Here is a 26,443-nt window from a genome sequence, read left to right as displayed (position 1 = left end):
AGCACAAAGCAATGATTCCACTTTTGTCTTCATGCTTTTTAAAAAAAAATAAAGACAGCTATTTTTACATTGAATGAGACATTGTTTCTGCCCTTTGAAGTGAATATTTATAGACACGCAGCTTAACTCTGACAGTCTCTCTGACACTTGCGGAGATTCAGTTTAACCAGAGGAAGTGAAGATGTGTGATCTAAATTGGATGATTAGCAGTCAGTGTGAAGACCTCTGAAAGCTCTGATCCGACCGTTTCAACTCTTCATTTCTCTCTCACCAACACTGACAGCTGCCAAATTCTGGACGTACTCGGAACAGAGACACTGAAATCTCCCGTCAGATATTATGCTACTAATGTGTACGAGAACCGACTCTACTCTGTTTAAAGAGATACATTTGTCTTTAAGTCAATTTGCCTATAACTGACCGCTCTGATCTTTAGAGTTTAGACAAATCTGCTAATTTAACTTCATATAAAGTTGATTCTATCACAGCAGCCCGGTTGTGAATTACTTTATGGTTACTGTATGATGTCCAAAAGACAAATTGCACCACGCAGCCAAGCTATAGGGAGTTGTTGCTCCTCTAGTACAGCTTAATTATTCCTCCTACTCTTTCGTAAATGATACAGTATGTCATGTGCTAGGATCTAAGAGTACAGTCCTCCAAAGATAATTATTGCTCGTAATCTGAGCTCTGTTCTCACAGCAGCAAGAACACCAAAATATTTTCCTCTCTGGGAACCAGATGCTAACTCTTTCCTGAACATAATGTTAGATATAACTATTGGAAAAGTGCAGGTGGCACCTTTAGGCTCCTGGAAATTACACTGAAGAATGAAACAGATTTCTGGAGGTCCACAACTCCCCCTCCTACCCCACCAATATTCTGGCTGATTTCTTTTGCAGTTTTTCTTATGTCACACAGGAAATAAGTGTTTTTAGGGCTGACATGGATTAATTGATTATTGAAATAATTTAGTGATCAATTAATCATTACCTGGAGTTTACAGACTTAGCAAATGACCATTTGCTAAAAGAACAACACAATCAGAGCAGTAATTAAACTTAAACTGTATACAAATTACATACATTTTGCAATTAAAATGAAAAAACCTTTATGTATCCATGGGTTTGCCTCTATTTAAGTCAGATGTTGTGAATTAACCTGTTCTGAACATCTAAAACCATGACATCATCATCTGGGCTTTCCCAAGATAAAGTATCTAACGCTACTGTAATATATTGTAGTGTTATAATTACTTTCCATAAAGCATCTGAAATACAATATTAATTTAATCTTTCTATGTTTTCAGTACAGAGATAAAACAAAAACAGCAAAAAAGCAAGAGAAACAGCCGTCTCAATTAATGCCAGAATTCTTTGAAAGCTTTAAGAAAAATAGGAAAGAGAGTAAGAAGAAGTCTAACCTATTTTACTTTAACAAGAAACACAACAGGGACAATAAAGGGCAGAAATTTGAAGTTGGTGAAATACTGGTATGCAGGATCAGAAGGTGAGCAGCAGAGGGTTCACGAAAACAGACGTGGGTTTGGCTGTGAGAAATACGGCAGGACAAATTCACATTTGAGGTAAAACTTTCACAACACAATCAATTTGGGTGGCTGGAGGCATGGACAGAAATTGGGTTGGAAGGTCAGGGTTGACACGGGCTTCATTCGGTTTTTTTTTTTTTTTTTACCCTTGCACAGGCGCTGCAATGCTGACTCAGATTTCTGTAGGCTGAGTTGTTACCAGGAATGTCATTGGGTTTCCGCAAAGACTCAACGCTTGCAGCCCGACTGCCAGTCGCCTCCATCGAAAAAGGAAAATAAAAACATAAGAGGGGGGAAACAACGTTACTGCTTTGACTTGAACTTTCATTTAGTTATTCAGTTTAAGTGGCTTCTGGTTTGCAAATTTCAAATCAAAACAGCAGATACAAAAGAGGCAATGACCCAGTCTAATATCTGAGGCCTTGTACACACCTAACCAGGTATCTATAAAAACTAATATTTCCGCCACATTGTTAAAAAAATATATTAAATTTTCATCCACATGAACCTGCATAAATTTGGGTTCTGAGTGTTGTTTTAAACATGCCAAACCCATAGGGGGCAGTGTAGCGCAACGCTAAAACCTATGTCAGCCAATCAGATTGCTTAAAAAAAACAGGACTTCCTGTTAGGAAATAGACATGGCTCCAGGAAGTTAATTTTTATGTTGATACACATATGGGGTGAACTACTTTTAAATAGCGTATTAGAATATATAATAAATAAAACACAAGCCTATATTGACTGGGAATGATGTCAAAGTAACTATGTGGAAATACTGATGCATTATTTGTCGCAGGACCCCAAATACATTTTTCACAAATCTCCACTTTGTTCTGAGTTTTTTTTATAAATAATTGTTTTTAAGTATTAAATGCAATTTTGATGTGGATGAAAGGCAAAGCCCATGAAAATTGATTTGTGAGAGATGAATACTCTTAATGCAGCAAATGCAAACCGTTTTAAGAAAGACTGTAAATGGAAGTAAAGATTAAATATTTGATTTATTTCTAAAGAACAAGGCAAGACAGAATCTTTAGTTAACCCTGTTTGTCTGGGATTTGTACCACTGCACTTAATTCACAACTTCCCTTCAGTAAAACTAATCGGGTCACGTGTCAATACCTCTCGGATGGATAGTTTGTGACCTCAAACATCTCTGGGGGAGTAATTGTGCCATCAGACATATTTTTCCCTGAAAGACCATTACTTTCTCTCCTCTGTATTGATGGTGGATGGCAGACTGCCCGGTAAACTCTTCTACATTTACAGAGAACACGTCTGAGGCTGCCCACTCTCTAAGGCATTTAATGGGATTGTCAAGATGTCTTGTCTATGGAAAAATAAGTGTTTCTTACGTATCTGTCTTTAAGCTGGATCCACTGTGGTAGGCGTATTGTTGTGTGAAAAATGAGACCTTAATCAAAACTAAGCAAACATTTAATGGAAATGCTACAACAAAACACCTAATATCTACAACTGCAACTGATTGGTGTTTCACCAACATTTAAGGCATAAACTAAGAGCATGAAGAAACTAATCTAATTAAAAAGCTAAACAAATAAAACGGGATGACGGCAACACAGCAACAATACAAAAGAAACAAAGATGATGAAAACATCCTCAAATCTTAAGTTGCAACAAATTTATGAAGTGGTTACAGACGCACCAATTGGAGGTTTATGGCTGATTTATGTTTTTTTTTTTTTCTTTTACATTGAACCATCAATCAATATAAATCAATTTTCAAACCAGTCTAAAAGCTGTTTTTCAATCTTTTGTGGCCATTAAGTTACGAATGTTACAAATAAGTGGAAACCTTTAAAACAGGGTTTTCCTACCCTGTTTTAATGTCATGTTTGTGCTTCTTGATACAAAAAGAGTAACAAAAGTCTGAAATTAAATTGGCAAATAAGATATTAACTGCTTATGAACGTTTAACATTTAAATGTATAAAACTGTGAATCATGGAGAGGTTGTTTCTCTGTATCAAATGGCGTGACAGAAATAAAGATTCTCGAAGCTCCTCACAGGTCAGTGCTCAACATGAAACTGAGCCGCGCTGAGATGAGCAGATCTTCCTCATGTAATATGACAGCCAGCTGTAGCGTGTTGATGTTGTCAGGTCCAGGATACATAGCACCCCATAATAACAAGAGGCATAAGTCAACATTATAGGAGCTGACAAGGTGTTGTGCTGCTGAATGGATGTGGTTTATCTTGTGCCTACTTTTTAGGAATCAGCTGCATCTTGTGATAGCTCGAATGTTTTATTTCCTGGAGACATCCTTCAGTTGTCTGTGTTCCTGCACAATTTACACTTACTATTCTCTGCTGCCGTTGCTTTTTCCTCAGCCTGATGAACTCCTTGTGTTGCCTCGAGACAAAGTTGACAGCTGCATACTCCAGCAAGGCGGCGAACACAAACAGAAGGCACACTGCCATCCATATGTCAATGGCCTTCACATAGGACACCTGAGAACAGCAAACACCACGGGGTAATCAAGAGCCAATCAATAAGGCTGCAGGGAAATTTGTGGGTGGTTCACAATCCACCCGTTTGTCAGCTGTGGGTTGCACCGACCCTCGTGTCTGGGATGACCTAGAATTAAAATGAGTCGGTGAGTTGTGGGCAGTTGAAACGTAGCGATCGGACAGGTCACGGCCAAGACTCAGGGAATGCCCCAGCTGTGTCATTCATAAAAGACGACATGCCAAAGCACATCAGCAATACTGGAGCAATGCATAGTGGCTTCACTTAATTAGGCAGCAATTTACTGGCTGTTAAAGAAGCAAGCACTGGAACAGAGAAGAAGGAAATTCTGCATCCATTATGATTTTCTGTCATCATCTCTTAACAGGATCTAAATCATGCAAAATTATGTCTAAATCGTTCAAAGTTTGCCACGCCAAAGTAAATCTTTCTCTGAATGATTTAAGAAACAACATACTTTTGTTCCATAAATCAAAAGTAGACCTACTTTTACATGTATGGAGCTGAGATTAAGTTTCTGCTGCCTTCTTTCTGAGCTGATTCTGGTATAATCAGGAAATAATAGAACCAAATAAACCAAAGGCTACGCAAAATAGATGAACTTGCTTTAAGATACACTCACAACCAGTTCATTGGCTAATAGTGGAGCTAATTTTTCCTTTAGTGCTTCTGCTAACTTTTTACCTACCCCTACTTTAATTTTTACAGATAAAATCTGAAGCACAAATTTACTTGCATGTTTTGTAAACATTCAGTTGAAAGAAGATCAACCAAAACTTCAACAAAGAGGATTTTATGGAGGATTTTATCAAATGGATAGACGATGGGATTCATGCTCTTATTTTGAAGTACTGGCAGAAGTGCTATTTCCTCTCTCCTCTCCTCACATTCTCTCTCTCACTCCTTTTTTGTCCCCCCCAAAAAAATCTTTATTTCAAACCAGAATACAGAAACTAAATAAAACATGGATAGTAGCAAAGAAGAAAAAGAAGCAAAGGGCATTATGTAATATGTAAATTATAATGTCATAATTACATTGGTCCTCCATGGTTGTTCAAGGCAAGATATAATTTTAATTGAAGTTAGTGCCACCATTTTCCCCTCAGTACATGCTCAGCTCAAAAACATTTCACTGATTTCTGTGGATAAAATTTTAAACTACTGCGACAGAGATCTGCTGCTTTTGTCTGCATTACTGTGATTCCATCCATGTTTGTCTTGATACCTCAGGCTAACTTCATGTATTTTAACCAGAAACCAGTAGAAATATGGCCAGTCTTGCAGACTTACCTTCGGCAGAGAAGCTCTAGAACCAGAGCTCTGCGTGGTCATCGTCAGCACTGTGGTGATACCCAGACCAACTCTGGCCGGCGCAGCGTCCATGTTTATCCAAAAGGACACCCAGGACAGGATAACGATGAGGAGCGAAGGGATGTACATCTGGATCAAGTAGTAACCCATCTGCCGTTCCAGGTGGAACTTCACCTCAATGCAGGTGAATTTACCTGAGGGAACAGCATGAAATATTAAACTCAGGCTTATGGCTCTTCTTTGTGTTCACTTTCTTTTTTTTACACAAAATACACTGAAGTTGCAACATCAAAAAAGCTAAAAATGGTAAGCAAAATAAATCCCCTTCAGTCAGTGTAACCATATCAGTGCAGAATGTATTAAAGGAGATGCACACTCTGTACCAGCTTTGACTGGGTCGTTGCTTTTTTAAGACTTTAAGTGGAATTCATTCATTCACCTGTGTTGTAGTGCTTAGTGCAGTAACCCAAGTCCTTTTCTTCTTTCAGCACAAACTGTGGGAGTGTGAGATCATCAGCCACTTGAACAGGGTTGTCAGACAGCCACTCAAAGATCAGGTCATTCATGGTGTAACCAACTGTGAAAGAGGAAGGACATAAAGCAGACACAGACGACATTCAGTCCAGAGAGAACTGTTTTTCTCTTTATGAGGAAATAAATATATCCATGTTTTTTAAGTAAGTGCACCTACTAAAATAGCATAGCTCACCATTATCCATCCTTCTTCTGACAGTACTGGGTATCTAACCGGACACAACTCAGCAAACAGAGAAGACAGACAAGAGAAGGGATGCTGTCTTGCAGACTGTGTTGCCCCATGATTTTTCATTATTACTGAATTTTCCAAGGTCTGGAGAGGCAACTGGAAACCCTCTGACATTGAAAATTTAAGGTCTCTCACCAGGTTTGACCTTTAAGTCTGGTACCAATGCTAAAAGAAGAGATGGCTGCAATAACTACCTCTTTATCTGCATTTCTGACAGTTTATATCTCTTTTAATTAGCTGCAGAAATCCTCCCCAACTACCATTAATTACCCTGTTGCTACATGGGCAGCATAGCTGCAGAGGTCCACTAATGAACCGTCATTTGATTCAGGGGTGTTGAGCACCATTGTTCTAAGACTACAAAGTAGGTTAAAATGATCTACAAGAAGAACTGCACTGATTTACAAAGAAATGTACATCTAAGAGAACTAGTAGACTTAATATAAAAGTGGTTCCTATGAAATATTATTGAAATTGAGCTGTTAGCATGTCATGACCTTAATAAGACTGACACACAGTAACAAACTTCAGCCAGAAGCCTCTTCAGATTCCCTTTAAAACTAACTGCTAAGTAAATTAGTGCTTCAGAATTTATCTGGAAGCATTAATTTAGGAAAGGCTAAGTGTGTTAAACATTTTCAAACTTAACTAAAGTGCTAAATAAAAAATTAGCTAAGCTACTAGCACATTAAAAATCTTATTACTTCCAATAACAATAAACTTGTTGATAAATCACACTACTTCAAACCAAAATTTACCAGAAGTATGAATACCATAAAATGATTAATTTTGAGGTTCTTATGCAGAACACTGGCAAAAAAAAAAAATCCTACATTTTGCTAACAAACTGCAAAACGCTTTAAGGTTTTATGTGTTTTCAGAACTGTGTAGTTTTTGTTGTAGCAAAAATACATGCAGCATGAAACACCGCAGACTTCCTTGAGCATCTGAACAATACTTACATCTACTGGGAACCTTCAGGGCCTGAGCTGCAAAGACATCAATTATTCAAGATGCTACACCCAACGCTGTACCTCACGTCTGAGAAACACTTCCACAAAAACACACTTATTTTGTTCTTGAGAAGAACTGTCATTCACACATCCTCCCACAACAACCGAGGAGAATGCCAATGCCTTCCTAAAACAATACAACGGTCTGCTTTGCTTCTGTCAATTATAACCGTAAGGTTTGGCAGACATGACCGGCTCACGTAGCAGACTAAGAAATTCCTGAGCTAGAATGTCTGGGATAGTGAAGCGCGGTCCATTCGTCGCATGTCATCCACTTTCGTATGTTTAAAAGCCATTCGTCAAGTGAAACGCTTCACAGCCACCGTCTCAGTCTCTCTTCCATCCTTTTCATCGATCGTTGAAGATAGAAAGTAGGCTTAAGGTTACTGAACACTAACGACTCAAGGCAGGAGAACATCTTATAAGATGCATATTTGGAGCTTTGAAGTGCCAGAATAGGAAAAAAAATCCTTGGAGCTTTTTATACATCTCTATAAGCCAGTGGCGTCAAAAGGCCAGGCAGAAGGTTGGCCTTGGCTTCCTAAAATCTGGACGATTACACCTGTTTTTTCCCCTCTAACAGATGGTGTAGGCACATTTTCAGTAGTGATAGTAAAACCTATAATGTCCTCTCAATGTTAGGCTCCAGCCAAGGTGATTGCACCCATGGGTGGTATACTAGCACTTGTCAACACAAGGCCAAATATTCTCACTGGGCCTTTAATCAAAAATGATTACCTCTCCTCTAATGGCAGCAGAAAGTGATACAGTAACTCAAACCAAAACACACTCACACACCTTTAAAGTCCACAATGCTCCCTTTAGTTTATACACTTGGAGAATAATATATATATATATATAAATATATATATATATATATATATATATAATATATATAATATAATATAATTCTTTATTTCCATTTTCATCAATCTATTTAAATTTGTTTCAAGCGTAAAAACATTCTCGCTCTAAAACTAAAACAACCGCAAGGAGATATTGGCATATTCAGAACAATTCAGATTTAAGTTAATATCAGCTTTAATTACCATAAAAATCAAGAACTTGGAGTCATTAATATTGGGACTCAAATACCAGTTAATCAGTAAATTGTCACTACTGATTAACTAAAACCAAAGGAACAAAATTAAGATAAGCAACTAAAGTAAAACAATAACCGATCCTAATTTACAAAGTATTGATTAAAGAGAAACAACTGATCATTAGGAAAACAACACTAAATACTCACACTGTTGTAAATAAATACAAGTAAGTAAAAGTGCAACTATGAGCTTATCTGGATTCTATAGAATTTTACTGAAATATAAAAAGGCTAAGAAGTGAAACTCTCCTTCAAGAAGCTGATTGATCAATAGTTTCCCTCATTATGCTCAAATATTAACCTTGAAATAAAATAATGTTGTATAAATAGAGATCCAGCAGAAAAATTATGATTATTAAAGAACAAAAATTAAACATACTTTAAAAATACAATAATTTTTTATCATGTCCTGCAATTGCTATACTAATGAAAATATACTTCTAAAATAGCAAGCTTCATTAAACTAATACTTTCAAACAAATAATACTGTAGTACACAAATTTTCTATAGTTGGTACATTATTATGGTAAAACACAAGAATAGATAAATTATACATCACAGTTTTTCAAAATTTTCTGAACTGTACATTCAAATGCTAATATTTGTAAAATATTTGAAACTGATAGATGAGCAGCTCTTGATTTTTAATAGAGCCATTAAAACGTCTCAGTTTTCCAGAACTAGAGCAGCACAACCTTTACAAAGTCAAGCTGAGAAATGGATGAAATGGGAGTCAGACCAGAAAATTAGAGGCCTCTTATAAAAGAGTTAATTTGACCAAGTCATAATAACAGCTATACAGGGTAAAGTTCACATCTGTTGTGCTATTTTTGTTTCAAATTGTTTGTCCTTGTGTTAATTACAGAAATAAATCATGTTGCTTATTGGAGACTGTGGAGGTCAGTTCCACAAACACTGAAACAAATTGTTGTTGGACCAGATAAAGATATAAGAAACACCACCAGCTCTCCTTATTTGTGGAACATCCTTCTGCAGAGATTACTTTATGACACAGGTTCTTTGTCCGTTTCACCCTTTGCTAAGCTTAAATTCCCTGTGATAAAGAACTAAATCACCTCTAGGCATTGCGGCGAGTCACATAATAATAAAAGGGACACTGAAATAAAGTTTTATTATTTATATCCTGGAAATTGGTTTCATAAGGGCAGATCTTATCTCTGCTAAAGGTAAGGAGACACTGAAAAGAGAGAATATCATTTATTCCATTTTATTCAGTCCAGTAACCTTATAAAATGTTTCAAATGTATAAATTATCCCAGCATTTAAGCATTCGAGTTGTGTGTAAAATAGTAAGAAAACGTCATTAATCATTAATTTTTCCCTTGTCTAACCATGTTTGTAACAGTTTCAGCTGTTTTAAACTTTTAATTAACAAAAACATAAATAACTGTAATATATTAGCTAATTTCCTGCTGCCATTTGCCAAGTTAACATGTATCTGTCTTATTTGAATGGTGCATTCTCTGATGTTTTCTATTTTGAAGAATGACTGAAAGAAATGGGTTTCCGTGTCCCGCCATATTTTTATTCCAGAACTCATCTTCAGTTTCTTTGATTTGAACTGTAAAGAGTTTCAGAACTGTAAGTGTGGAGATCAAAGTAGGAGACTAATATATCTTTCTTTTGTAACATGTCTTTAATATATTATAATGATAACAACAACAACAATAATAATAATAATAATAATAATAATAGTAATAATAACATATATGCTCCTCAATCTCTTTCTTCATCTTATGAGATTTTAAATGAGAAAAACCAGGCCTAATCACAGAGGATTTTAGTAACTACATACATTTAATTGAGTAACTTAAAGAAAGAACTGTCAATTTTTATAGGACCTTACTTTTTATTTCTAACTGAATATATAACTTAATATAACTTTGAAGTAACACGACTCTTACATTTATAACAAGTTGACTGGTTCTTCTCACCCTTCATTGCATAGATGATTTGAGTTAATCTTTGTAGTTAACTCAAGTTTTTTTAACATGTTTTTTCCTTGTAAAAAAACATATTACAATGAAGGAAGGAAGGCAGAAAAGACAAAAGTAAGAAATTACAGAATAAAAGAAGAGAGGAAAGAAACAAAAAGGGAAGGACATAAGGAATTACAAAAGGAAGGAGGGATGCAAGATGGGAAGAAGAAAGAACAAAAGGTAAACGAAGAAAGTACACAAAGTAAAAAATTACAATGTAGAAAGAAAATGCAACAAGAACAGAAGTACATCAGGAAAAAAGAATACAGAGAAGCTATGGAGGAAAGAAGGACACAAGAATGAAAAAGAAAGGAAGTTGGCAGAGAAAGAAGAAATGATAGAGGAAGGAGGGAGGACAAACATTTAGACAATGGGACTAGTATTAAAGTCTGGAAACAAATATTTTTCCAGACTGGATGGGACTCATGTAGCTAAACACTCTGCTACTCTCCTTCTTTTGGACAGATTTGTTGCATGTATCATTCTTTAAGAAACAGTGAACCCCTTTAGGCATGGGGCTTCTTTCCAAGAATATGTGTAAATATTACCATGAGCTTTTATTTTTGTAATCAAATTTATACTATTGTAACTTGTGAAACGAGGTACACTGGAATAAACTTAAAATGTCATACAGAGTTAGTATTCCTTGGATTACAGCCATGTAAAGCAAGGCAAAGGCTGGAACACCAAAGAGATAAAAAAAAGAGATGTAAGAGAATAAAGGAAGAGGAAGAAATGAAAACTCACAGCTTTCAAGCTGCATGGTGCAGGTCTGAATGTCCATTGGGAAATTCTTCAAGTCCATAGGGCAGGACAGGGTTAGAGTCAACCTGAGACAGAAACAGATTGGAAAAAAAGAACGGGAGCCATAGGGAATATCAGAAGGCCTTAAAGAGCTCAGGGAAATGTTTCCAGACATAAGGAGACATAGTAAGATTACAGATTGAAATAACAGTCAATTTTATAAGCACAAATGTACTTTGCTTACCACTTTACGGAATGCAAATGTCTATAAAGTCTTAATAAAGAAAGGGGGCAAGAGGTAAACATCCCTCAATGACAGAAGATTGGAAAACATCTTGAGTTACCATTTGTTCAGTCATTGCACCACAAGTAAATGAGAAGTAATTGTTGTAGGCGTCCTGACTTCATTTGTTGTGCAGTTGAAGCTTTTTGGCTTCGAGGATTCTCAGAGAGGAAAGACAGAGAAAGCTATTTAGGAGTCTGACTGAAGGAAAGCTGTGTAATTACCCGCTGTAATGCATTGCCCAGAGGCGAGACAAGAGCCTCCAGCAATAAACACACTCGCATCCATCTGATAATGTGCTATGATGATACAATATCATTTTCTACAGAAGGAGAACAGACTACAAATACCCTACTGATTGAATTCTCACACACGGCTTAAATAGTGTCATTTATTTCAGGTTGATTTGATTCATAATTACCAAACACAGCTAGGAAGCAAATCAGATACGTGACGGCTCAGTCGCTCAGTGGATTGGAGACGTTGATCTGAGTGATGCTGACACAAATGTTTCGTCTCCCTTCAGCCTTCGAATCAGTGCATTTGTGAGTGTCGTTATTTCTAAGCCCTGGATTATGCTTAAACCTGGTATGCCTAAATTGAGAATGGCTCATTTTGGTGATGCTAAGTGGTCTTTTATCCAGGAATAACCAGCTGCTTTAAACTGAAAGACTTATTTACAGTGGGGAAGATATTTTTTTGAGTTTCTCCCTTAAAAAAGAGTGAAAACCTCTGTGATTTTTGTCCACAAATGTGAGAAAATATCCAAATCAAATTGTTTGATTTTTAAATAATTAATTAGCATTTTATTGTACAAGATAAGTCTTTGATCACCTACCAACCAGCAAAAATCCTGGCTCTCACAAACCTGTTTGTTCATCTTTAAGAAGCTCTTCTATCCTCCACTAAGTACATGTATTAAGTGAAACTGTTTAAATTTGTTACCTGTGTAAAAAATCACCTGTCCACATACGTAATCAGACTCCAATCTCTCCAGTTGTCTAAGGACATCAGGGACAAAACTGTAGAGCTGAGCAAGGCTGGGATAAGCAAACAAGTTGGTGAGAGGGCAACAGCTGTTGGCGCTAGAAAATGGAAGAAATGGAAGAAACTCAAGATGACTCAATTCCTCTAGGATTATCGTATAGAAATAATAAAATAAAATAATATTCCTAAATATCAGACCAGTAGAGATCAGTTTTCTCTCTGGTAACTTTGGAATTACTTTTTGCACTTGGTAAAAGCAGGTCTAGAGTTTATACATGATTTAAAACTGTACTTAATAATAATAAAAAAAGACTTTATTGTTACATAACTCTACTTAAATTACCATTAATATTTTGTAGATGTGTTTTTATGTTTTCTACATGCTGCTCAGCCAGTCAAATCTCTTGACAAATCTGGCTGGGACTGACTGTGGAAGAAACTGTTTAAGCCACTCCCATTTAGAAGGGGCTAAAGGTTACCATAGCAACACATTACACTGTCATGGCAACACATGTCCAGGCCCTTCTGAAGTTTGCCAGTGACTACCTGGATGATCCAGAGGAGGCATTAAAGCAGGTCATGTCAGATGAGACCGGAACTGAACTTTTGGTACAAACTCTCCATGTTAGAAGTGAGGAAGAAGAATGACTACAATCCCAAACCGTAAAACATTGGGGTAAGCATTATAGCGCTTTTCTCCATGTTGAAGAGAGAATACATGGAGCCATGGGATTGGGAGATTTCTTTCTTCCCCCAGTAAGTGAACTGAATATGGGTCAATGTTGGGTCTTCCAGCAGGACAATGAGGCAAAACAAACACCCCGGGCATCTAAGGAGTGACTCCATAAGAAGCATTTGAAGGTCCTGATGTAGCCAAGCCGGTTTGGAGGAAGCTGAAACTCTGTTTCCTAGCAACAGCCCTGAAACCTGAAAAATCTGGAGAGGTCTAAAATGCCTGATGCAGTGTGTGAAAACCTGGCCAAGTACTATAGGAAGTGTCTGGTCTCCTTGATTGTGAACAAGTTTCTCTAACAACCATAAAGTTTTATTGTTTTTTGCCCAATGGTAATAGTATTCTCAGCTAACTTCACCTACTTTTCATTTGCAGTACTGCCACAATGTTTGTAGGTGAAAAATTAGAAGAATAGTGGTAAAATTCGCAATGCATAAACATATTTATTGTATACTTCACATTCCGTCTTGTACTTAAATGTGTGGCTTAGCCCCTTGGAAATTGTTATATTTAGCCAATAATCTTTACCTTTTGAAAACAAGGAAGCCATAATGTTTTAAATCTGAAATGTGATGCTGGTGACTTGTCAGGAGTGTGCGTTGCTTTTTTGCCCAGTAAGAACCAGAACAATATCCATCTGCCACTCAACATTAAACAGAACAAAATGGTTACGGAAAATAGATAAAAAGATTTAACTGTGACATCCATGTCATGACTAGAAATAAGATCCTCTTCTCTGGTGCTACGCTTAAATCGGTAAGATTTCCTCTCCCCAGTGCAGAGTGTCATTTAAAAACTTCCATCAAAGCCTGTCACATGCTCTCTGTTTGGCATTTTCATTAAATCTTTTTCACCATGCTCCCTCCATCCCTTTTGATGAGTGGACAGATGCAGAGGGTGCTTGTCTTTGGAAATTTGGCAATCCACAGAAGTCGAGATGTTCTGCATGATGGGATTTCTTTGCTGTCTGCCTGCTTTGGTGGTATTTTTGATGTGAACAGTTTCTCACGCGACACTGAGTGGGACCGCAATCAACTCAGTTGATTTTGGTTACTTGGTAAATTTTCGTGAAGGGAAAGATACGACTACGGCAGTCCAACTGGAATGAGAAAAAAAAAAGGACTAAAAAAGAACCTACATTAGATTTTTAAACAACTAAAAGTTAATTTGGTCTCTAATTACAAATCCACATCCAGTGGTTTAGTTTTGCTGTCTATGTTTCGACTTCACTCACCTGATGCTGTAAAGAACGCTGCCATCTTGGAAAATCCGCAGCAGCTTGTTATCCGTCGTGACCTCGTGGAAATTGGCTCCCTTCTCATTTGCGAAGAACAGATCAGGTTTCCAGATCGAGTCCAGCATGGAAGGATCCAGGTCCAGGGAGTTGTCTGGGTATTCACTGTACGCCAGCCGAGGGTCGTTCCAATTTTGCCGTAGAAACACGTTGAGTCTGTAGTCCTGTGGAAGAACTCGGCGTAGTTTATGGAAAACATACGACAAGCAGAGATGGATTTTCTGCTAATTTTAAAGATGCGAGGATGACAAATACTATATTAATTGTTATAAGGATATTAGATATAATTATTGATTAAAATTATTTTAAAAATGTAAAATATGTCTGGCAAAAACTTGAAACAATTTAAAACACTATCTTACAAATATTGTATAAACACTGAACCCAATGAACAAATTGCAGCAGTTGTAAACGTCACTTGTATCAAAGGGTTTCTGGCTTTCATTTAATTCTACGATGCAGGAACATTATAAACTGAACAGGTATCATGTGAAAATGTGGCAGAGCTAAATGAAAAACATAATTTATAAGATATTCCCCTTTTTAATCCAAAACAAATCAGGTCGCTGGACAGTCTAGTCCAAAATTGTTCATACTCCTGGGAGATTTAGAATTGGCAGTAATATCAATAATTTGGAGCCCCTGTAGTATTAGGGAATATTGTTTTGTTTCGTTCATGCGGCCCATCCTGTTTAAACCCCAAAGCCAAATGGTAACACTGCAGACGGCCATTGTCTTTGATTCCTCAGGTGGTCAGCCTAATCTCTTTGATGTTGGAAAATCAATAGACTGTGACTCTCCAAGGTGAATTATCTGACATACAGCTGTTTGAGATTTGCTACTAGATTGTAAACCAATCTTCCATTTGAGAAATGTTTGTCATTATTTATATATGCAGTAATTCCTGTAAATGGATGTGAAGTTTTGCATTTTTCAGACACTCTGATGTGTGATTTTCCTCCTCTGCAGAGATCTTTTACAAAATAGTGAAGGGCTGTAAAGCAGCTAATGTTGGATTAGCAATCTGGATTTGGAACCAGAGGTTATGGGTAATTCGCTTGGATTAGACAGGGAAGAACTTATTTATTATCTGACTATTATATGACTTGAATTTGACAGAAAATCTGTGAAAGGAGCTAAAAAACAAAATGTGGGTGATTGCCAGTAGGTCTTCCAACCTCAAATAGGAGCCATTCATCAAAGAGAAACGGTCAAAATATATGCAAAAAGCAGATCAGCAGTTACAAGAGGGGTTGCAATTAGTTATTTTTTCTATTGATAACTGAGGAGGGTCTAAATTAATAAGACAGAAGGAATATTTTCAAAGTATTGTACATGTTGCAGTACGTAATATTAAGAACACTGCATCCATGGCTCATTAGAATATTAAAATATAAAGAACTGTTCAAAAGTTTTGATAAATCCTCTATTTTATACGGTATATTCTAATATTTCAAACCAGTCTTCATTGTTATTTCTTTAAGCTTTCTGCAGGTTTTTACTGACTTTGTTTCAGCAGCACATTGTAATCAGGAGTGCTGTCGTCCTGGTTGTAACCGGGGAGGATTGCTCCTCTGGAGCTCCCTCAGATCCCCTTAAACAGTTCACGACTGTATTGCGCTGACCCAGCAGCAATAACACTATCAATGCAGACCTCTTCACTCCCCTCTCTCTTTCGTTTCAGTTTTTCAATTTTTCATTTTAATTGCTGAGTGGACAGTTCATTATCAGCATGTCAGTGACCCGCTGGCCTCTGAAGGTTGCGCTGCTGTGCTCCAGGAAACAGAAATGAGAGGCTTCTGCAGTATGGGGATTAATAACGAAGATGATCGAGGAAGAGAAAAGAACTGGTTGAGCGTTGCTTTGTATTAACAAGGGAGATGATAGAGTGATGGTTAATACCGATATGTTACCACAAGTGATATATAGGAATGTATTTCAACAAAGTTTTATTCTTAGAAGGTAAAAGTTGATGACTTACCATGGTAGTTTCTGTAATAGACCCAAAGCTGTTGATGAAAATATTGCAGGTGACATTCACAGGAGGGCCTGGGGGAAGAAACAACAGACTGAATGTACACATCGCTCCCTTAAGTCGGGATTTATGAGATTAAACCGGTGCCCACGTTAAAGCTACCCATTATACTGTACCTCTCCTGAGGCTTCTGAAAAATGTCAGCAGTTTCTTCATTACTTTTCATCTTCGTGTATTGATTGCAGCTGAGAATGTTACAGGAAATTTACCTTTGATTTGGAGGAAACTGGAACTTTATTTCTGACCTCTATGTCCGAGTGCAAAAATAAGCAGAGTGTTGAATTAGAAATCCACAAATAGAAATGTTGGGACCGTTAAAACAACTAAAGTGCTAATCAATCGGCCGGTGACTGAAGTTGCTAAACTTTGACTCTGACTGGTCATCAGCAGGTAAGATAATAAAAAATCTGATTTTTTCCTGTTTTTGAAACCCATCAAAGGGTACGTTCACACTGCAGCCTGAAGTGACCCAATTCCGATTTTTTGGCAATTCCAATTTTTTTGCCGGGGTCGTTCACACTGCCAGTAAATGCGACCTGTATGCGTTCTGCAGTGTGAACGGGCTAACGACCTGAAAGTGTCCTGCATGCGCACTAGAGGGCGCAATAGCGTCAGCGTTCTCAGTGTTCTGCCAACCGCCATGAAAAGAAGAAGTGCTCAGTGTTTGCGGAAGTAAACATGGAGGCTAACGGTGGAGCTTAGCTTACATATTTGAAGTTGTTGTCCGGCCGGAGAAACATATTAACAACTTAATCCTCATATTGACCGTCATGGTTGTTGTTTTTCTTCTCGCTTGCGCTTATCAGGACGCAGAATAGTGAGATTTGTTGAGAATCAGTGACGTTCAGTTCGAATGAATGCGACCTGGACATTTGAATCGGATACGTATCAGATATGGGTCGCATTTGAAAAAGAATCCAACCTGTGCTGTTCAGACTGTCATGAAAAGATCGGATACAGGTCGTATTACATCAAAAAAATCGGAATTGGGTCACTTCAGGCTGCAGTGTGAACGCACCCAAAACTGACTTTTACCGTATTTCCTGGACTATAGAGCGCACCTCACTATAGTAACAACTGGAAACATACATATATAAGGCGCTGGTAACTCCCCCGCTCTCGGTTTTCCACAAGGACGCTCCAAAGCCGAACTATGGATTCACTCACGCCGAGCTTACGTGCAGCGACTATCGATCGATGTGTACTGTCAGATCGATAGCCCTCAACTTAAAAGCGGCATCATATAAACTTCTTCGTGTTGTTTCCATGATGAGGTGGGGGTATGAGTTTAAAAACATTTCTCAGTCGTGCCTGCTGCTAACATGTGCGTGTTCTAAATGAAAATCAGCACATTCTTCTTTGATTTTAAATTTTGACTATCAATGATTCACTTCCTGCTAAAGAGCCCCCTGGCGGTTGATGGAAAAACCACAGAAAAGCCGCACCAGGCTATAAACCGGATGGTTCAAAGAGTGGGGAAAAAGTAGCGGCTTAAATATGGTACCTCTTTTTTTCAGCGTTTAAATACATCCACAAACCACATTTTCTGTGGTAGGAGTTTAGGGACTTCTTTCATGGATAAATAGCAATGCTTTCTGGTGAATTCAAAACTCTTGCCTTTATGAAAAAAAAACTGTACTAAATTGATATATGGTCAATGTTTGTCACCTTAAATTTTTCAATTTAAATAAACTTCACACACTTGAGATGGAGAATAGTGCTTCAAATGAAAATTAGAAACACAAATAATTTTGTCAGATTGCTGCATTTCTACTTAAAACAATGAGCTTGTATGGAGACAGATATATAGTTACCACTATTTTCACCTTTCAAAATAGATATTGGTACCTAAAAATGACCAAATTAATTTTACTCCATGACAAAAAAAAAAAAAAAAAAAAAAAAAAGCAAGCCTAATAGGAGTAGCATAGAGGCAGACTGGATTAAAGCCAAATAGCTTTCAGAACATTGACAGAAAGTTGCTCCAAAACTGCATCGTCATATTTATGATCACTGTTGATGGAAAATATTGTGGAAAAAAAAGATGTGCTTTCACTGCAGAGTGTTTGCAGATGTTTATCTTGTTTTCATGTGTCTGTTTTTGGATTTTATTGATGACTGCTGTGATAATATGCCGGGTCATACACCGCACCTTTGAAGTTGGGCCTGATGCGTGCATCGTATCCCGACGTTCTTCCCATGAGCTTGTCTAGGAAGTCAGAAGGTGAAAGCTGTGGTCCGGCCCGGCCGGGGGCCTTTGTCTCCTCCTTACAGGAGCTCAATCTGAAAGACAAAAAGACAAGGAACAAGCAAAGAGTGAGTGATTTAAAATTTTTACAGAGTAAGTGTTTTAAGTGTGTTGTAAAAGTATTTACACTCTTTTAACTTTTTTTTTTGTCAGGGTTCTGGCACAAGCTTCTAAACTTTGACTAGGTCACTATGTTGTCACTGTCAGGCAAAAGCCTATTTTTGGTCATTTTCTTTATTTTTTTCTGATGTGTTTTTACTTTCATATTTGTCTGTGGTTTTACTTTGATTTTGATCAAATGACATGAGTTTTCATTGAAGACACAATTTTTTTTTTTTTTTTACTGTAAAGTCACTTTTTTTAGGTATAAAATTTCTGTTTGACAGCGACAACATTCTTTTATATATTATAACAAATTATTTCAAATGTGTCTCTGATCTGCTTCAACACACTTGAATCAGATTATTAAGTCATTTGCAGCAGGGCTCTGATTTTTACTGAATAAGCAGAACCTCAAAAAGTGCTTTTTGCATCCCACACCAGACTCTGTTTAGTTCAAAAATAGCTCCGCCATCTTTGTTTCTGTATCAATGGCTCTGCTTAAGGATGCAGCAGCGCCCTCTTCTGGATGGAAGCCATTCTACAACAATTTATAAGCGGAGGTTATTAGTTAATCGATTGGAACTCATTTTAATGTAATTAACCATTAATCGACAATTAATCAAAAGTCAATTAACAGTTTCCACCCCTGGTTCTGATGTAGCATTAAGTGGAGAGAAAATATGAGAATCCAACAAAATGACAATCAGCAAATCTGCTAATAAAATAATCCAGCTGCAGAGAATTGAGGATGAAAATTAGATCAAATAAGTTGATAAAGAACAATTTAACTCTGTTGCATGATGTCTGTGTCTCATTGCACTTGTTAGGCTACAAATACAGAGAAGGAACAGAGAAGCTGAGGTAAACGTGTCCCTTTCCTGTGATTCCCTCTGCTGCTGCCTTAGCAGGGGTAAGTCTGACAGAATGATGGCTCAATTGTAATGCTATGAACGTCACACAGGGGAGAGGAACGAGTTGATTGGAGCTCCAGAGAGGCTTAGACAACCACTGACAGGAATTACCAACATGCAGGAGTCAAAATGAGAAGAGGAAGGAAGTGGAACAATTTTTTTAAAAGGTAAAGATAAAGAACGGAATCCTGGATCATAATGGATTAGATTTCAGTTTGGCCCCTGCTATAGCTCAGCATGTTGCACTGCGTGATTTTGATACAACTGTAAATAGTGCACGATCCGTCTTGATCTGAAGCTCCGTAGTGGAGATGGCAGGTTCAATCCCAAGGCAGCTTTGCTGATGTACTGTATTCCTGGGAGTGTGTGTGTGTGGAGCCAGTTTCTGATCCATCAATCTTAGGACCTCTTAGCTCTATCTACAGTCACATGAACTGCACAGTCAGGGAGTACAGGCTGGAGGTCTTTGTGGAGAATATATCAGGTCACAAAGACGCTGGATTGACATCATGATATATTTGTGCCTTGTAGTTTAGGCTGCAAATAGAAATTCAAACTCAAGACGTGTCTCATTACCTCAACATTCCTAACAGGCTTGTTTATATAGCTTCACACATTATTGGCGAGGATTTACTGTCACTATGCAGGAAATACAAAAAATGCCAATTCCACCGCAAGTGAAGCTCACAGTACTTTAATTTGAAAAAAAAAAAAAGACAATGCAGATATTTGTGTGTAAATAGCAAACAGTTTTACAACAAAAACACTGCAATTAACAGTCAAAGAACAAGTCTTAGACGTTGCAGACAGCAAAACAACTCATTATCCCCCCATTTTCTTTAAATTGGGATAATTATACAAGCGCAATTTCAAGAACACTAGAGATATTTTCAGATGTACTGGGAAAAAAAGCAGCATTCAATATATTTTTAATTTCTTTCAGATAGGTTTTTGTTGTTTTCTAACAACCCAACTTTACAGACTCTTGCCAAAATGTTAATATCCCTGAAACTCTTTCACATTTCCCCACATTACAACCACAAACTTCAGTTAATTTTATTGATATTTTATGCTATGCAAGAAAAAAGTGCAATAGTTTCTTTCTTTGTCATAATGAAAGTTGCTAAGAATCCAAATACAGTGAAAATGAATTCGGGAGGATGGTGACTCAGAACAGAACAAGGAAATTGGCGTGGTGTGTTGCCAACCACGATCAGGACATCTTGATTTCCTGTTTGAGGCTCTTTCATAGAGGTTAGATGGGTACAAAACTAAAGGTAGTCCTAGAGATTCTCCCACTTGAGTTGTGGATCTCTGCAGCTCCTCCAGAGTTACCAGAGGCCTCTTATTTGTTACTTTGATTAATGCTTTCTCTGCCCTCGCTGCCAGTTTAGCTGGAGACTTCAGTCTTGGTAGGTTTGCATTCAGATTATACTCTTTCCATTTTTAAACAATGTATTGATTGCTTTCTGAGATGAATAAAGCTTGGAAAATTGAGCAAACCAGACAAAACTTCTCAGCTTTTAGTGAACATTTTTGAATACTCAGTTTTTCTGACGTTTTATGGTTATATGCTCTCCTTTGTTGTTCTGTTGCATAAAAGGCAATAAAATTCATTGAATTTGTAATTAGTGAAATGTGAAATTGTTTAAGGAGTTTTAAGCTATTTGCAAGGTGCTGTAAATTAATATTACAAACTTCATCACTAGAGCAGCACGATTTCAGGCATCCAGCTGCCATCTTCTTCCCCTTTCAAACAGCCTGAAATTTCCAAAAAGGACATATCAGATTTGCACACAGGTCATTCAAGCACACCCTCGGCAAGAGCTTCAATTCTGGATACACTTTATCATCTCTGACACAGGACCAGATAGTATTTTACAAGCTGAGACATGGAGAGAGCAAATCATTCATTTTATATTCAGGTTTATTCTATTTCTCTATCTGAAGTAATACCACGACTGCAGAGATCCATTGAGTTTTGATTGTAATTCTTCATCCTTGAAAAAGAGTTGCAAATGTTGCAGTTGGACAACGTTCAGTGATATCTGATGTGAATTTATGAAAATTGCAAATTCATGAAAATTGCATCAGTACTGATGATATTTTGTCTCTGTCATCTTTTTTGTTACACTAATCAGCTCTTTTGTTCTGTTTGTAGACTCAGTGCTGTGTTTTGTACCTATGGGAACCTAATGCTGGTCATGGCTCATTATTTTACCTTCTTTCTGACATGAGGAGGCAATTTATCACATTTGACATCTAATTACTACCTTTCGTAAATTAAGTTTTCTGTTGACCAGTCATTTTGCATTATTTATCCAGTCATGTTTTACAAATCCACAGTTGGTTACAAAACACTTTCCAGTCTCTTTCACCAGTCTTTATTGTCAGTATTTAGCACATGTACCAAGTGATTAAAGTACATTTCTTGATCTTTGAGGAAAAACTGCTTCAGTTTTGTGCATGGAAAACATCCACAAACAAATTTAAAAAGGCTCATGTTAAAGAAAATAAAATTTTTCAGTTTTAGGATTTTACTAAACATGATAAAAAAAAATTTCTGTACCCTTCATTCACGGTAAAATGATGAACATCTAATAGTTTGGAATAGTTTGATTATCTGAAACATGATGTTTTTTAGTCTTTTTGTGTTAACACACCTGTGTATATGTCACAGCAACAAAATGACAAAACTCTGGATTTTATGGAGCTGCTCACATTAATCACCATCAATTAATCAATGCATTTTATCAGCAGGAGCTGCCTACTACTTTTTTATTATCCCCTGATGCAAAATCCCTTTAACTGAAAGGTGTCTTATTGTATACTATTAAGTTATGTCTGTAAATTCAAACACTAAAAGAAAATGTAAATATCAGACTATCTGCTACTAACTTTAATCTGCTACGTCTCTAATTTGTAGTTAAACTGATGATACTGAATGCACAGCCTTTTATTTATGCTTTTATTTCTCACACATGCTCTAGTACAAACAAAGTTGCACAGGGAGACGGAGTGATATGGAAATGTTCCGTGGCAGTTTGCCATTTATTAAACTCTTCTGGACTGAAAAATAGTGAATCTTAAAGCATTTTGTTGGCTCTCCGCTTCTCTAAAAAAAATCCCTTCTGATCTTTTGTTAATGGAGAGACTGCCAGCCTGTATTAACAAGTTAGAAATGTGTGAGCTGCAGTGTAAAAGCAGACTTATGTGAACATCAGCTTGAAATGTGACTGTCAAATAGCAGAGAAAATGTGTTGCAAAATGTAACAGAATTCGGTGACCATGGACGTCATAATGGATTTGTAAAAATGTCACTCTGGGCTCCATGGTGGAGGCGTGGGTGGCACAAGAAAGTTTGGCTTGGAAACCTGGCCTGTTTCTTTCTGCATGGAGTTTGCTTGTTGAACGTATGAGTTGTCTCCATGTACTCCAGCAGACCAAAAACACAACCCCACATACACCTTAAATACCAGTGTGCATGTGCCTGGTTGTTTGTCCTGTGTCTCTTTGTGTTGTTCTGTGATGGACTGACCAGTTAGTGCAGGAGATAGGCAAGACTACAGTGAATGATTTCTACCTTTAAGAAGCAATAAAGACTATATATTTTTTTTCAAAACTATTCAGAGATTAATGATGCTAAACTCTTCCCTGTTGAGTTCAACAGCTGAACTTCTCACCCTCAGCAGGAATAAGATTTCCTTTTTTCTTTGCTTTCTCACTACGACCGCTTCAACTCTCCAAACAGCATCTTGCATTTCTAATATAACTGCTTTAATGTTGGTTACATGGTAAGAATATCTTCTGTCTACTCTTTCTTCTCTGTAGCGAAACTCTCCAGTTCATTCCAAGACATGTTATGGTCCCTACAACAGATTCTAGGTGGGCTCTGGAGAGAAGCGGCCCAATCCAACCAACAGTGGTCGTAGCGCAAATTTACTCTGAATCAAATCCCTCACTGTCTCTCTACGGCTGAATGTAGCATCTAATATCCAGGGTCTCATTCTTTCAGTCAAGATAAATATCTCATGACCACAGAAAAGGGTATAAATGTAGTTGAACTGGTAAGTGAAGAGCTTGGCTTCTTCACCTCATTGTACTGGAGCAGCCCAATCAAGAGGCCTATCAACCATGACTGCCTAATAATGTCCTGTCGTCTCTGCTAGTGAGCTTTCAGCTACCTTAGAGACTTGCCTTCTGCTGAGTCCTCAGACCCTTAAAGTTCACCTTTTTACCTCTTGACTATATCCTCAGTCTGTGTCAGAAGCCATCCTAAGCCCCCCCAAAAAGTATACACAACCTGGGGTGGTTTCTGCCTTCCCTCTCTGAGTTGTTGACAATTTTTTTCTAAACTTCCTTGAACAAACTAGGTAGTTTAGGAGAACTTCCTGGAAGGATGTTACCTTCCTTTTAGCCAAAAGCAGATCTCTCTGCTGCTTAAGGAATCATCAGGAACAACCAAGCCTTAAAAACGTCTTTAACTCGATTGCTGCTTCATTAACAGCTGGAGTGGCAGATACCAATGGACTTTAGGCCTCAGCTCCTTTATACAAAGCAGCCACCAGATCCAACTAAGTAGCAGATTATATTCAGTGGATAAGGTGACCTGATATAAGGTACACTTATGAAACGCAGTGATTCCCAATGTTTAGCTACAAAGTTATCTGCAATAGGATTTTCAGTGCACTCCATAAGTACGTTTATTGGTCTTTTGTTTGAAGGATTCATTTAGTAAGATGTTCTCTGCTAACATTTAATTAGCCTGACCTTTTGCTTCCCCTTTTTATTTGAGCGTCGGCACCAGACTGCCGGCTAGAATGTGCAACTAATTTCTTTCCATCCATTTTATGGCAAGTTTAAAACTGTCACAGCCTCGTTAGCGAGCAAATTTACCGGGTTACAAAAGCAAAGCTGGATCAAAGGTGAAATACAACTGCATACGGATGCAAGAAAATTTCTACTTTCAACAGAGTACCATGGTTGACTGTTTCAATATGAGCCTGGAAAAATATCTTGTTCTTTAAAAACACCACGGTTAGAGGGCTCAAACTTTTTTCGTTGAGGGGAAACTTGACTCTTTTCTTCTTGAAGACTTAAAATTACGCTTTGTGACTAATGTGATGCCTACACACACACATACACACACACCTTCAGAGACCCTCTGCCCCACAATGCCATTAAATTACATTTAAATAATACAGTTTAGAGGTGCTCAAACCTTTATGATTTTATACAGTACTAAAGTTGTGAAAATTTGTACTTTTAAACAGAATCAGACGCAATACGACATCTGTTTCATGCCATATTTACTATTTATAGACTCAATCACACACAAATTAAAAGAAAACAAGGCAAAATTATTTCGTAATACTTATGGTGGTAATCAAGCATGGACTGAATAGAGTAAAAAGGATTAGAGAGGTGAAATCAAACACTTGGTTTTATCTGTAAGTTTATGTATGTCTGTTTAACCATACTTTGAGTGAAAAAAGAAAACCAATAATTTACTAAATGAGTAATTTGGGATTTTGTTTAAACTTATTAGCTTTTGATTAAAATGCAATTAATTAATTACAGTTCCTGGAATTAATTGATTAAAGCTCTTAATCAAGTCCCACCACTATTTTTTTGACAGACACAGACCTTTCTTTTAACATATCTTGCCAAGCTGTGATTCATGGTTTTAAAATGATGTCATTTTTGTCTTTAATGACCTGTGTAACCCTTGTCTTCACACTTCTCTATGCGGTGCCCTACGGCTGCTGATAGCCTCTTTTTATCAATGGGCTGGTAGGTGAATGAAATTCGGAGCACACTGCAATTTAACCTTATGCATTCATCTTCGATGACATGACCACTGCCACTGTGACACCCTAGACTAACTTAATGCAGACAGGCATCTGACTTAATCTGGGTTTTCATATGTGAAGCACATGAGGGTAAACGTAGCAAAGAAGATACTATGACAACAGAAACAAATCGGAACAGATTTAGAATCAGCTTACTGATAAAACAAGAACTAATGTAATCTCTTCATGGCTGCAAAAGCCAAAATTCAATCAAATTAAGGTGAAATGCAAAACTATGACGACAAACCTTTCATACTCATGCAAGGTGGTTTATATGAAACCAGGTTCGATTCACAATGTCATACGTAAATCCGAGGTATGCAGCAGTACAAAAAAATCATTACATACACCAGAGGTTCCCAAACTGTGGGGCGCGCCCCCTAGGGGGGGGCGCCGTGTCATTGCAGGGGGGGCGCGGGAAGCCGTCTGGATGAAAAAACAACAAAACATGAACACTGTATGCGCTGGGTTTTTACCTTAGAATGGCCAACTCTCTGTTATTCCTATGTCAATTTGATACAGTAGAGGCTTCCACACTTCCCATATTTGTGTCCTCTGTCACTTTTATCAACAGTTAAAACTGTCCGTTGTTAACATGTTGTAACCTGTTTTTCCGAGCCGCCTTTAAACGCAACATGAGCGCTACGACGCTCGCGCTGGGTTTACACCTGTGAAGGAGACCTGCTGCTGCTGTGGAGCTACGTAGGTTTGTGTTAGAATCACGGCAGCAAAACGCAAAGAACTTTTCACAGTTTTTCCCTCCAAACTAACCGAGTGAGTTGAGTAGAGCTGTTGGATGCAGGTAATGTTAGCTAAAAGATGACTAGCTAATATCAATACAGAACCTTAAGCTTAACAAGTACCTTGTAGGCTACCGATGTTGGTGTCTATTTTCAGCTATGTACATTCATTTTGCCCCCAAAAAAGTCGATGCCCCCACTAATCCCCCGTCACACGCGTCGTTTCAACCAGACAGCCATGCCCGGCCCCCTGCATGTGTGTGCGGGCCTGGAGCTCCA

The 26,443-nt window shown here is 37.6% G+C and overlaps 1 protein-coding gene across 2 annotated transcripts in view; it reads right to left on the bottom strand.

Moving 5' to 3' along the window:
- Positions 1–26,443, bottom strand: part of glra4a (glycine receptor, alpha 4a) — a 57,411-nt gene that overhangs the window by 3,133 nt on the left and 27,835 nt on the right. Inside the window, exons 2-9 of one of the 2 annotated variants that reach the window (XM_015036543.1) lie at positions 18,464–18,594; positions 16,258–16,325; positions 14,217–14,440; positions 10,983–11,065; positions 5,794–5,931; positions 5,334–5,548; positions 3,875–4,024; positions 1,696–1,806 (exon numbers count right to left, since the gene is read on the bottom strand). In XM_015036543.1, the coding sequence (XP_014892029.1) occupies positions 1,696–1,806; positions 3,875–4,024; positions 5,334–5,548; positions 5,794–5,931; positions 10,983–11,065; positions 14,217–14,440; positions 16,258–16,325; positions 18,464–18,594 (1,120 nt within the window). The remainder of the gene's footprint in view (positions 1–1,695; positions 1,807–3,874; positions 4,025–5,333; positions 5,549–5,793; positions 5,932–10,982; positions 11,066–14,216; positions 14,441–16,257; positions 16,326–18,463; positions 18,595–26,443) is intronic. The other variant, XM_015036542.1, reaches the window with a different exon arrangement.

This window comes from Poecilia latipinna, unplaced genomic scaffold (assembly GCF_001443285.1).
Source record: "Poecilia latipinna isolate Pla-1442-1.1 unplaced genomic scaffold, P_latipinna-1.0 Scaffold372, whole genome shotgun sequence".
Lineage (NCBI taxonomy): Eukaryota > Metazoa > Chordata > Actinopteri > Cyprinodontiformes > Poeciliidae > Poecilia > Poecilia latipinna.
Note: the sequence above shows the minus strand (reverse complement) of the source record. Positions and strands in the feature narration are given on the sequence as shown.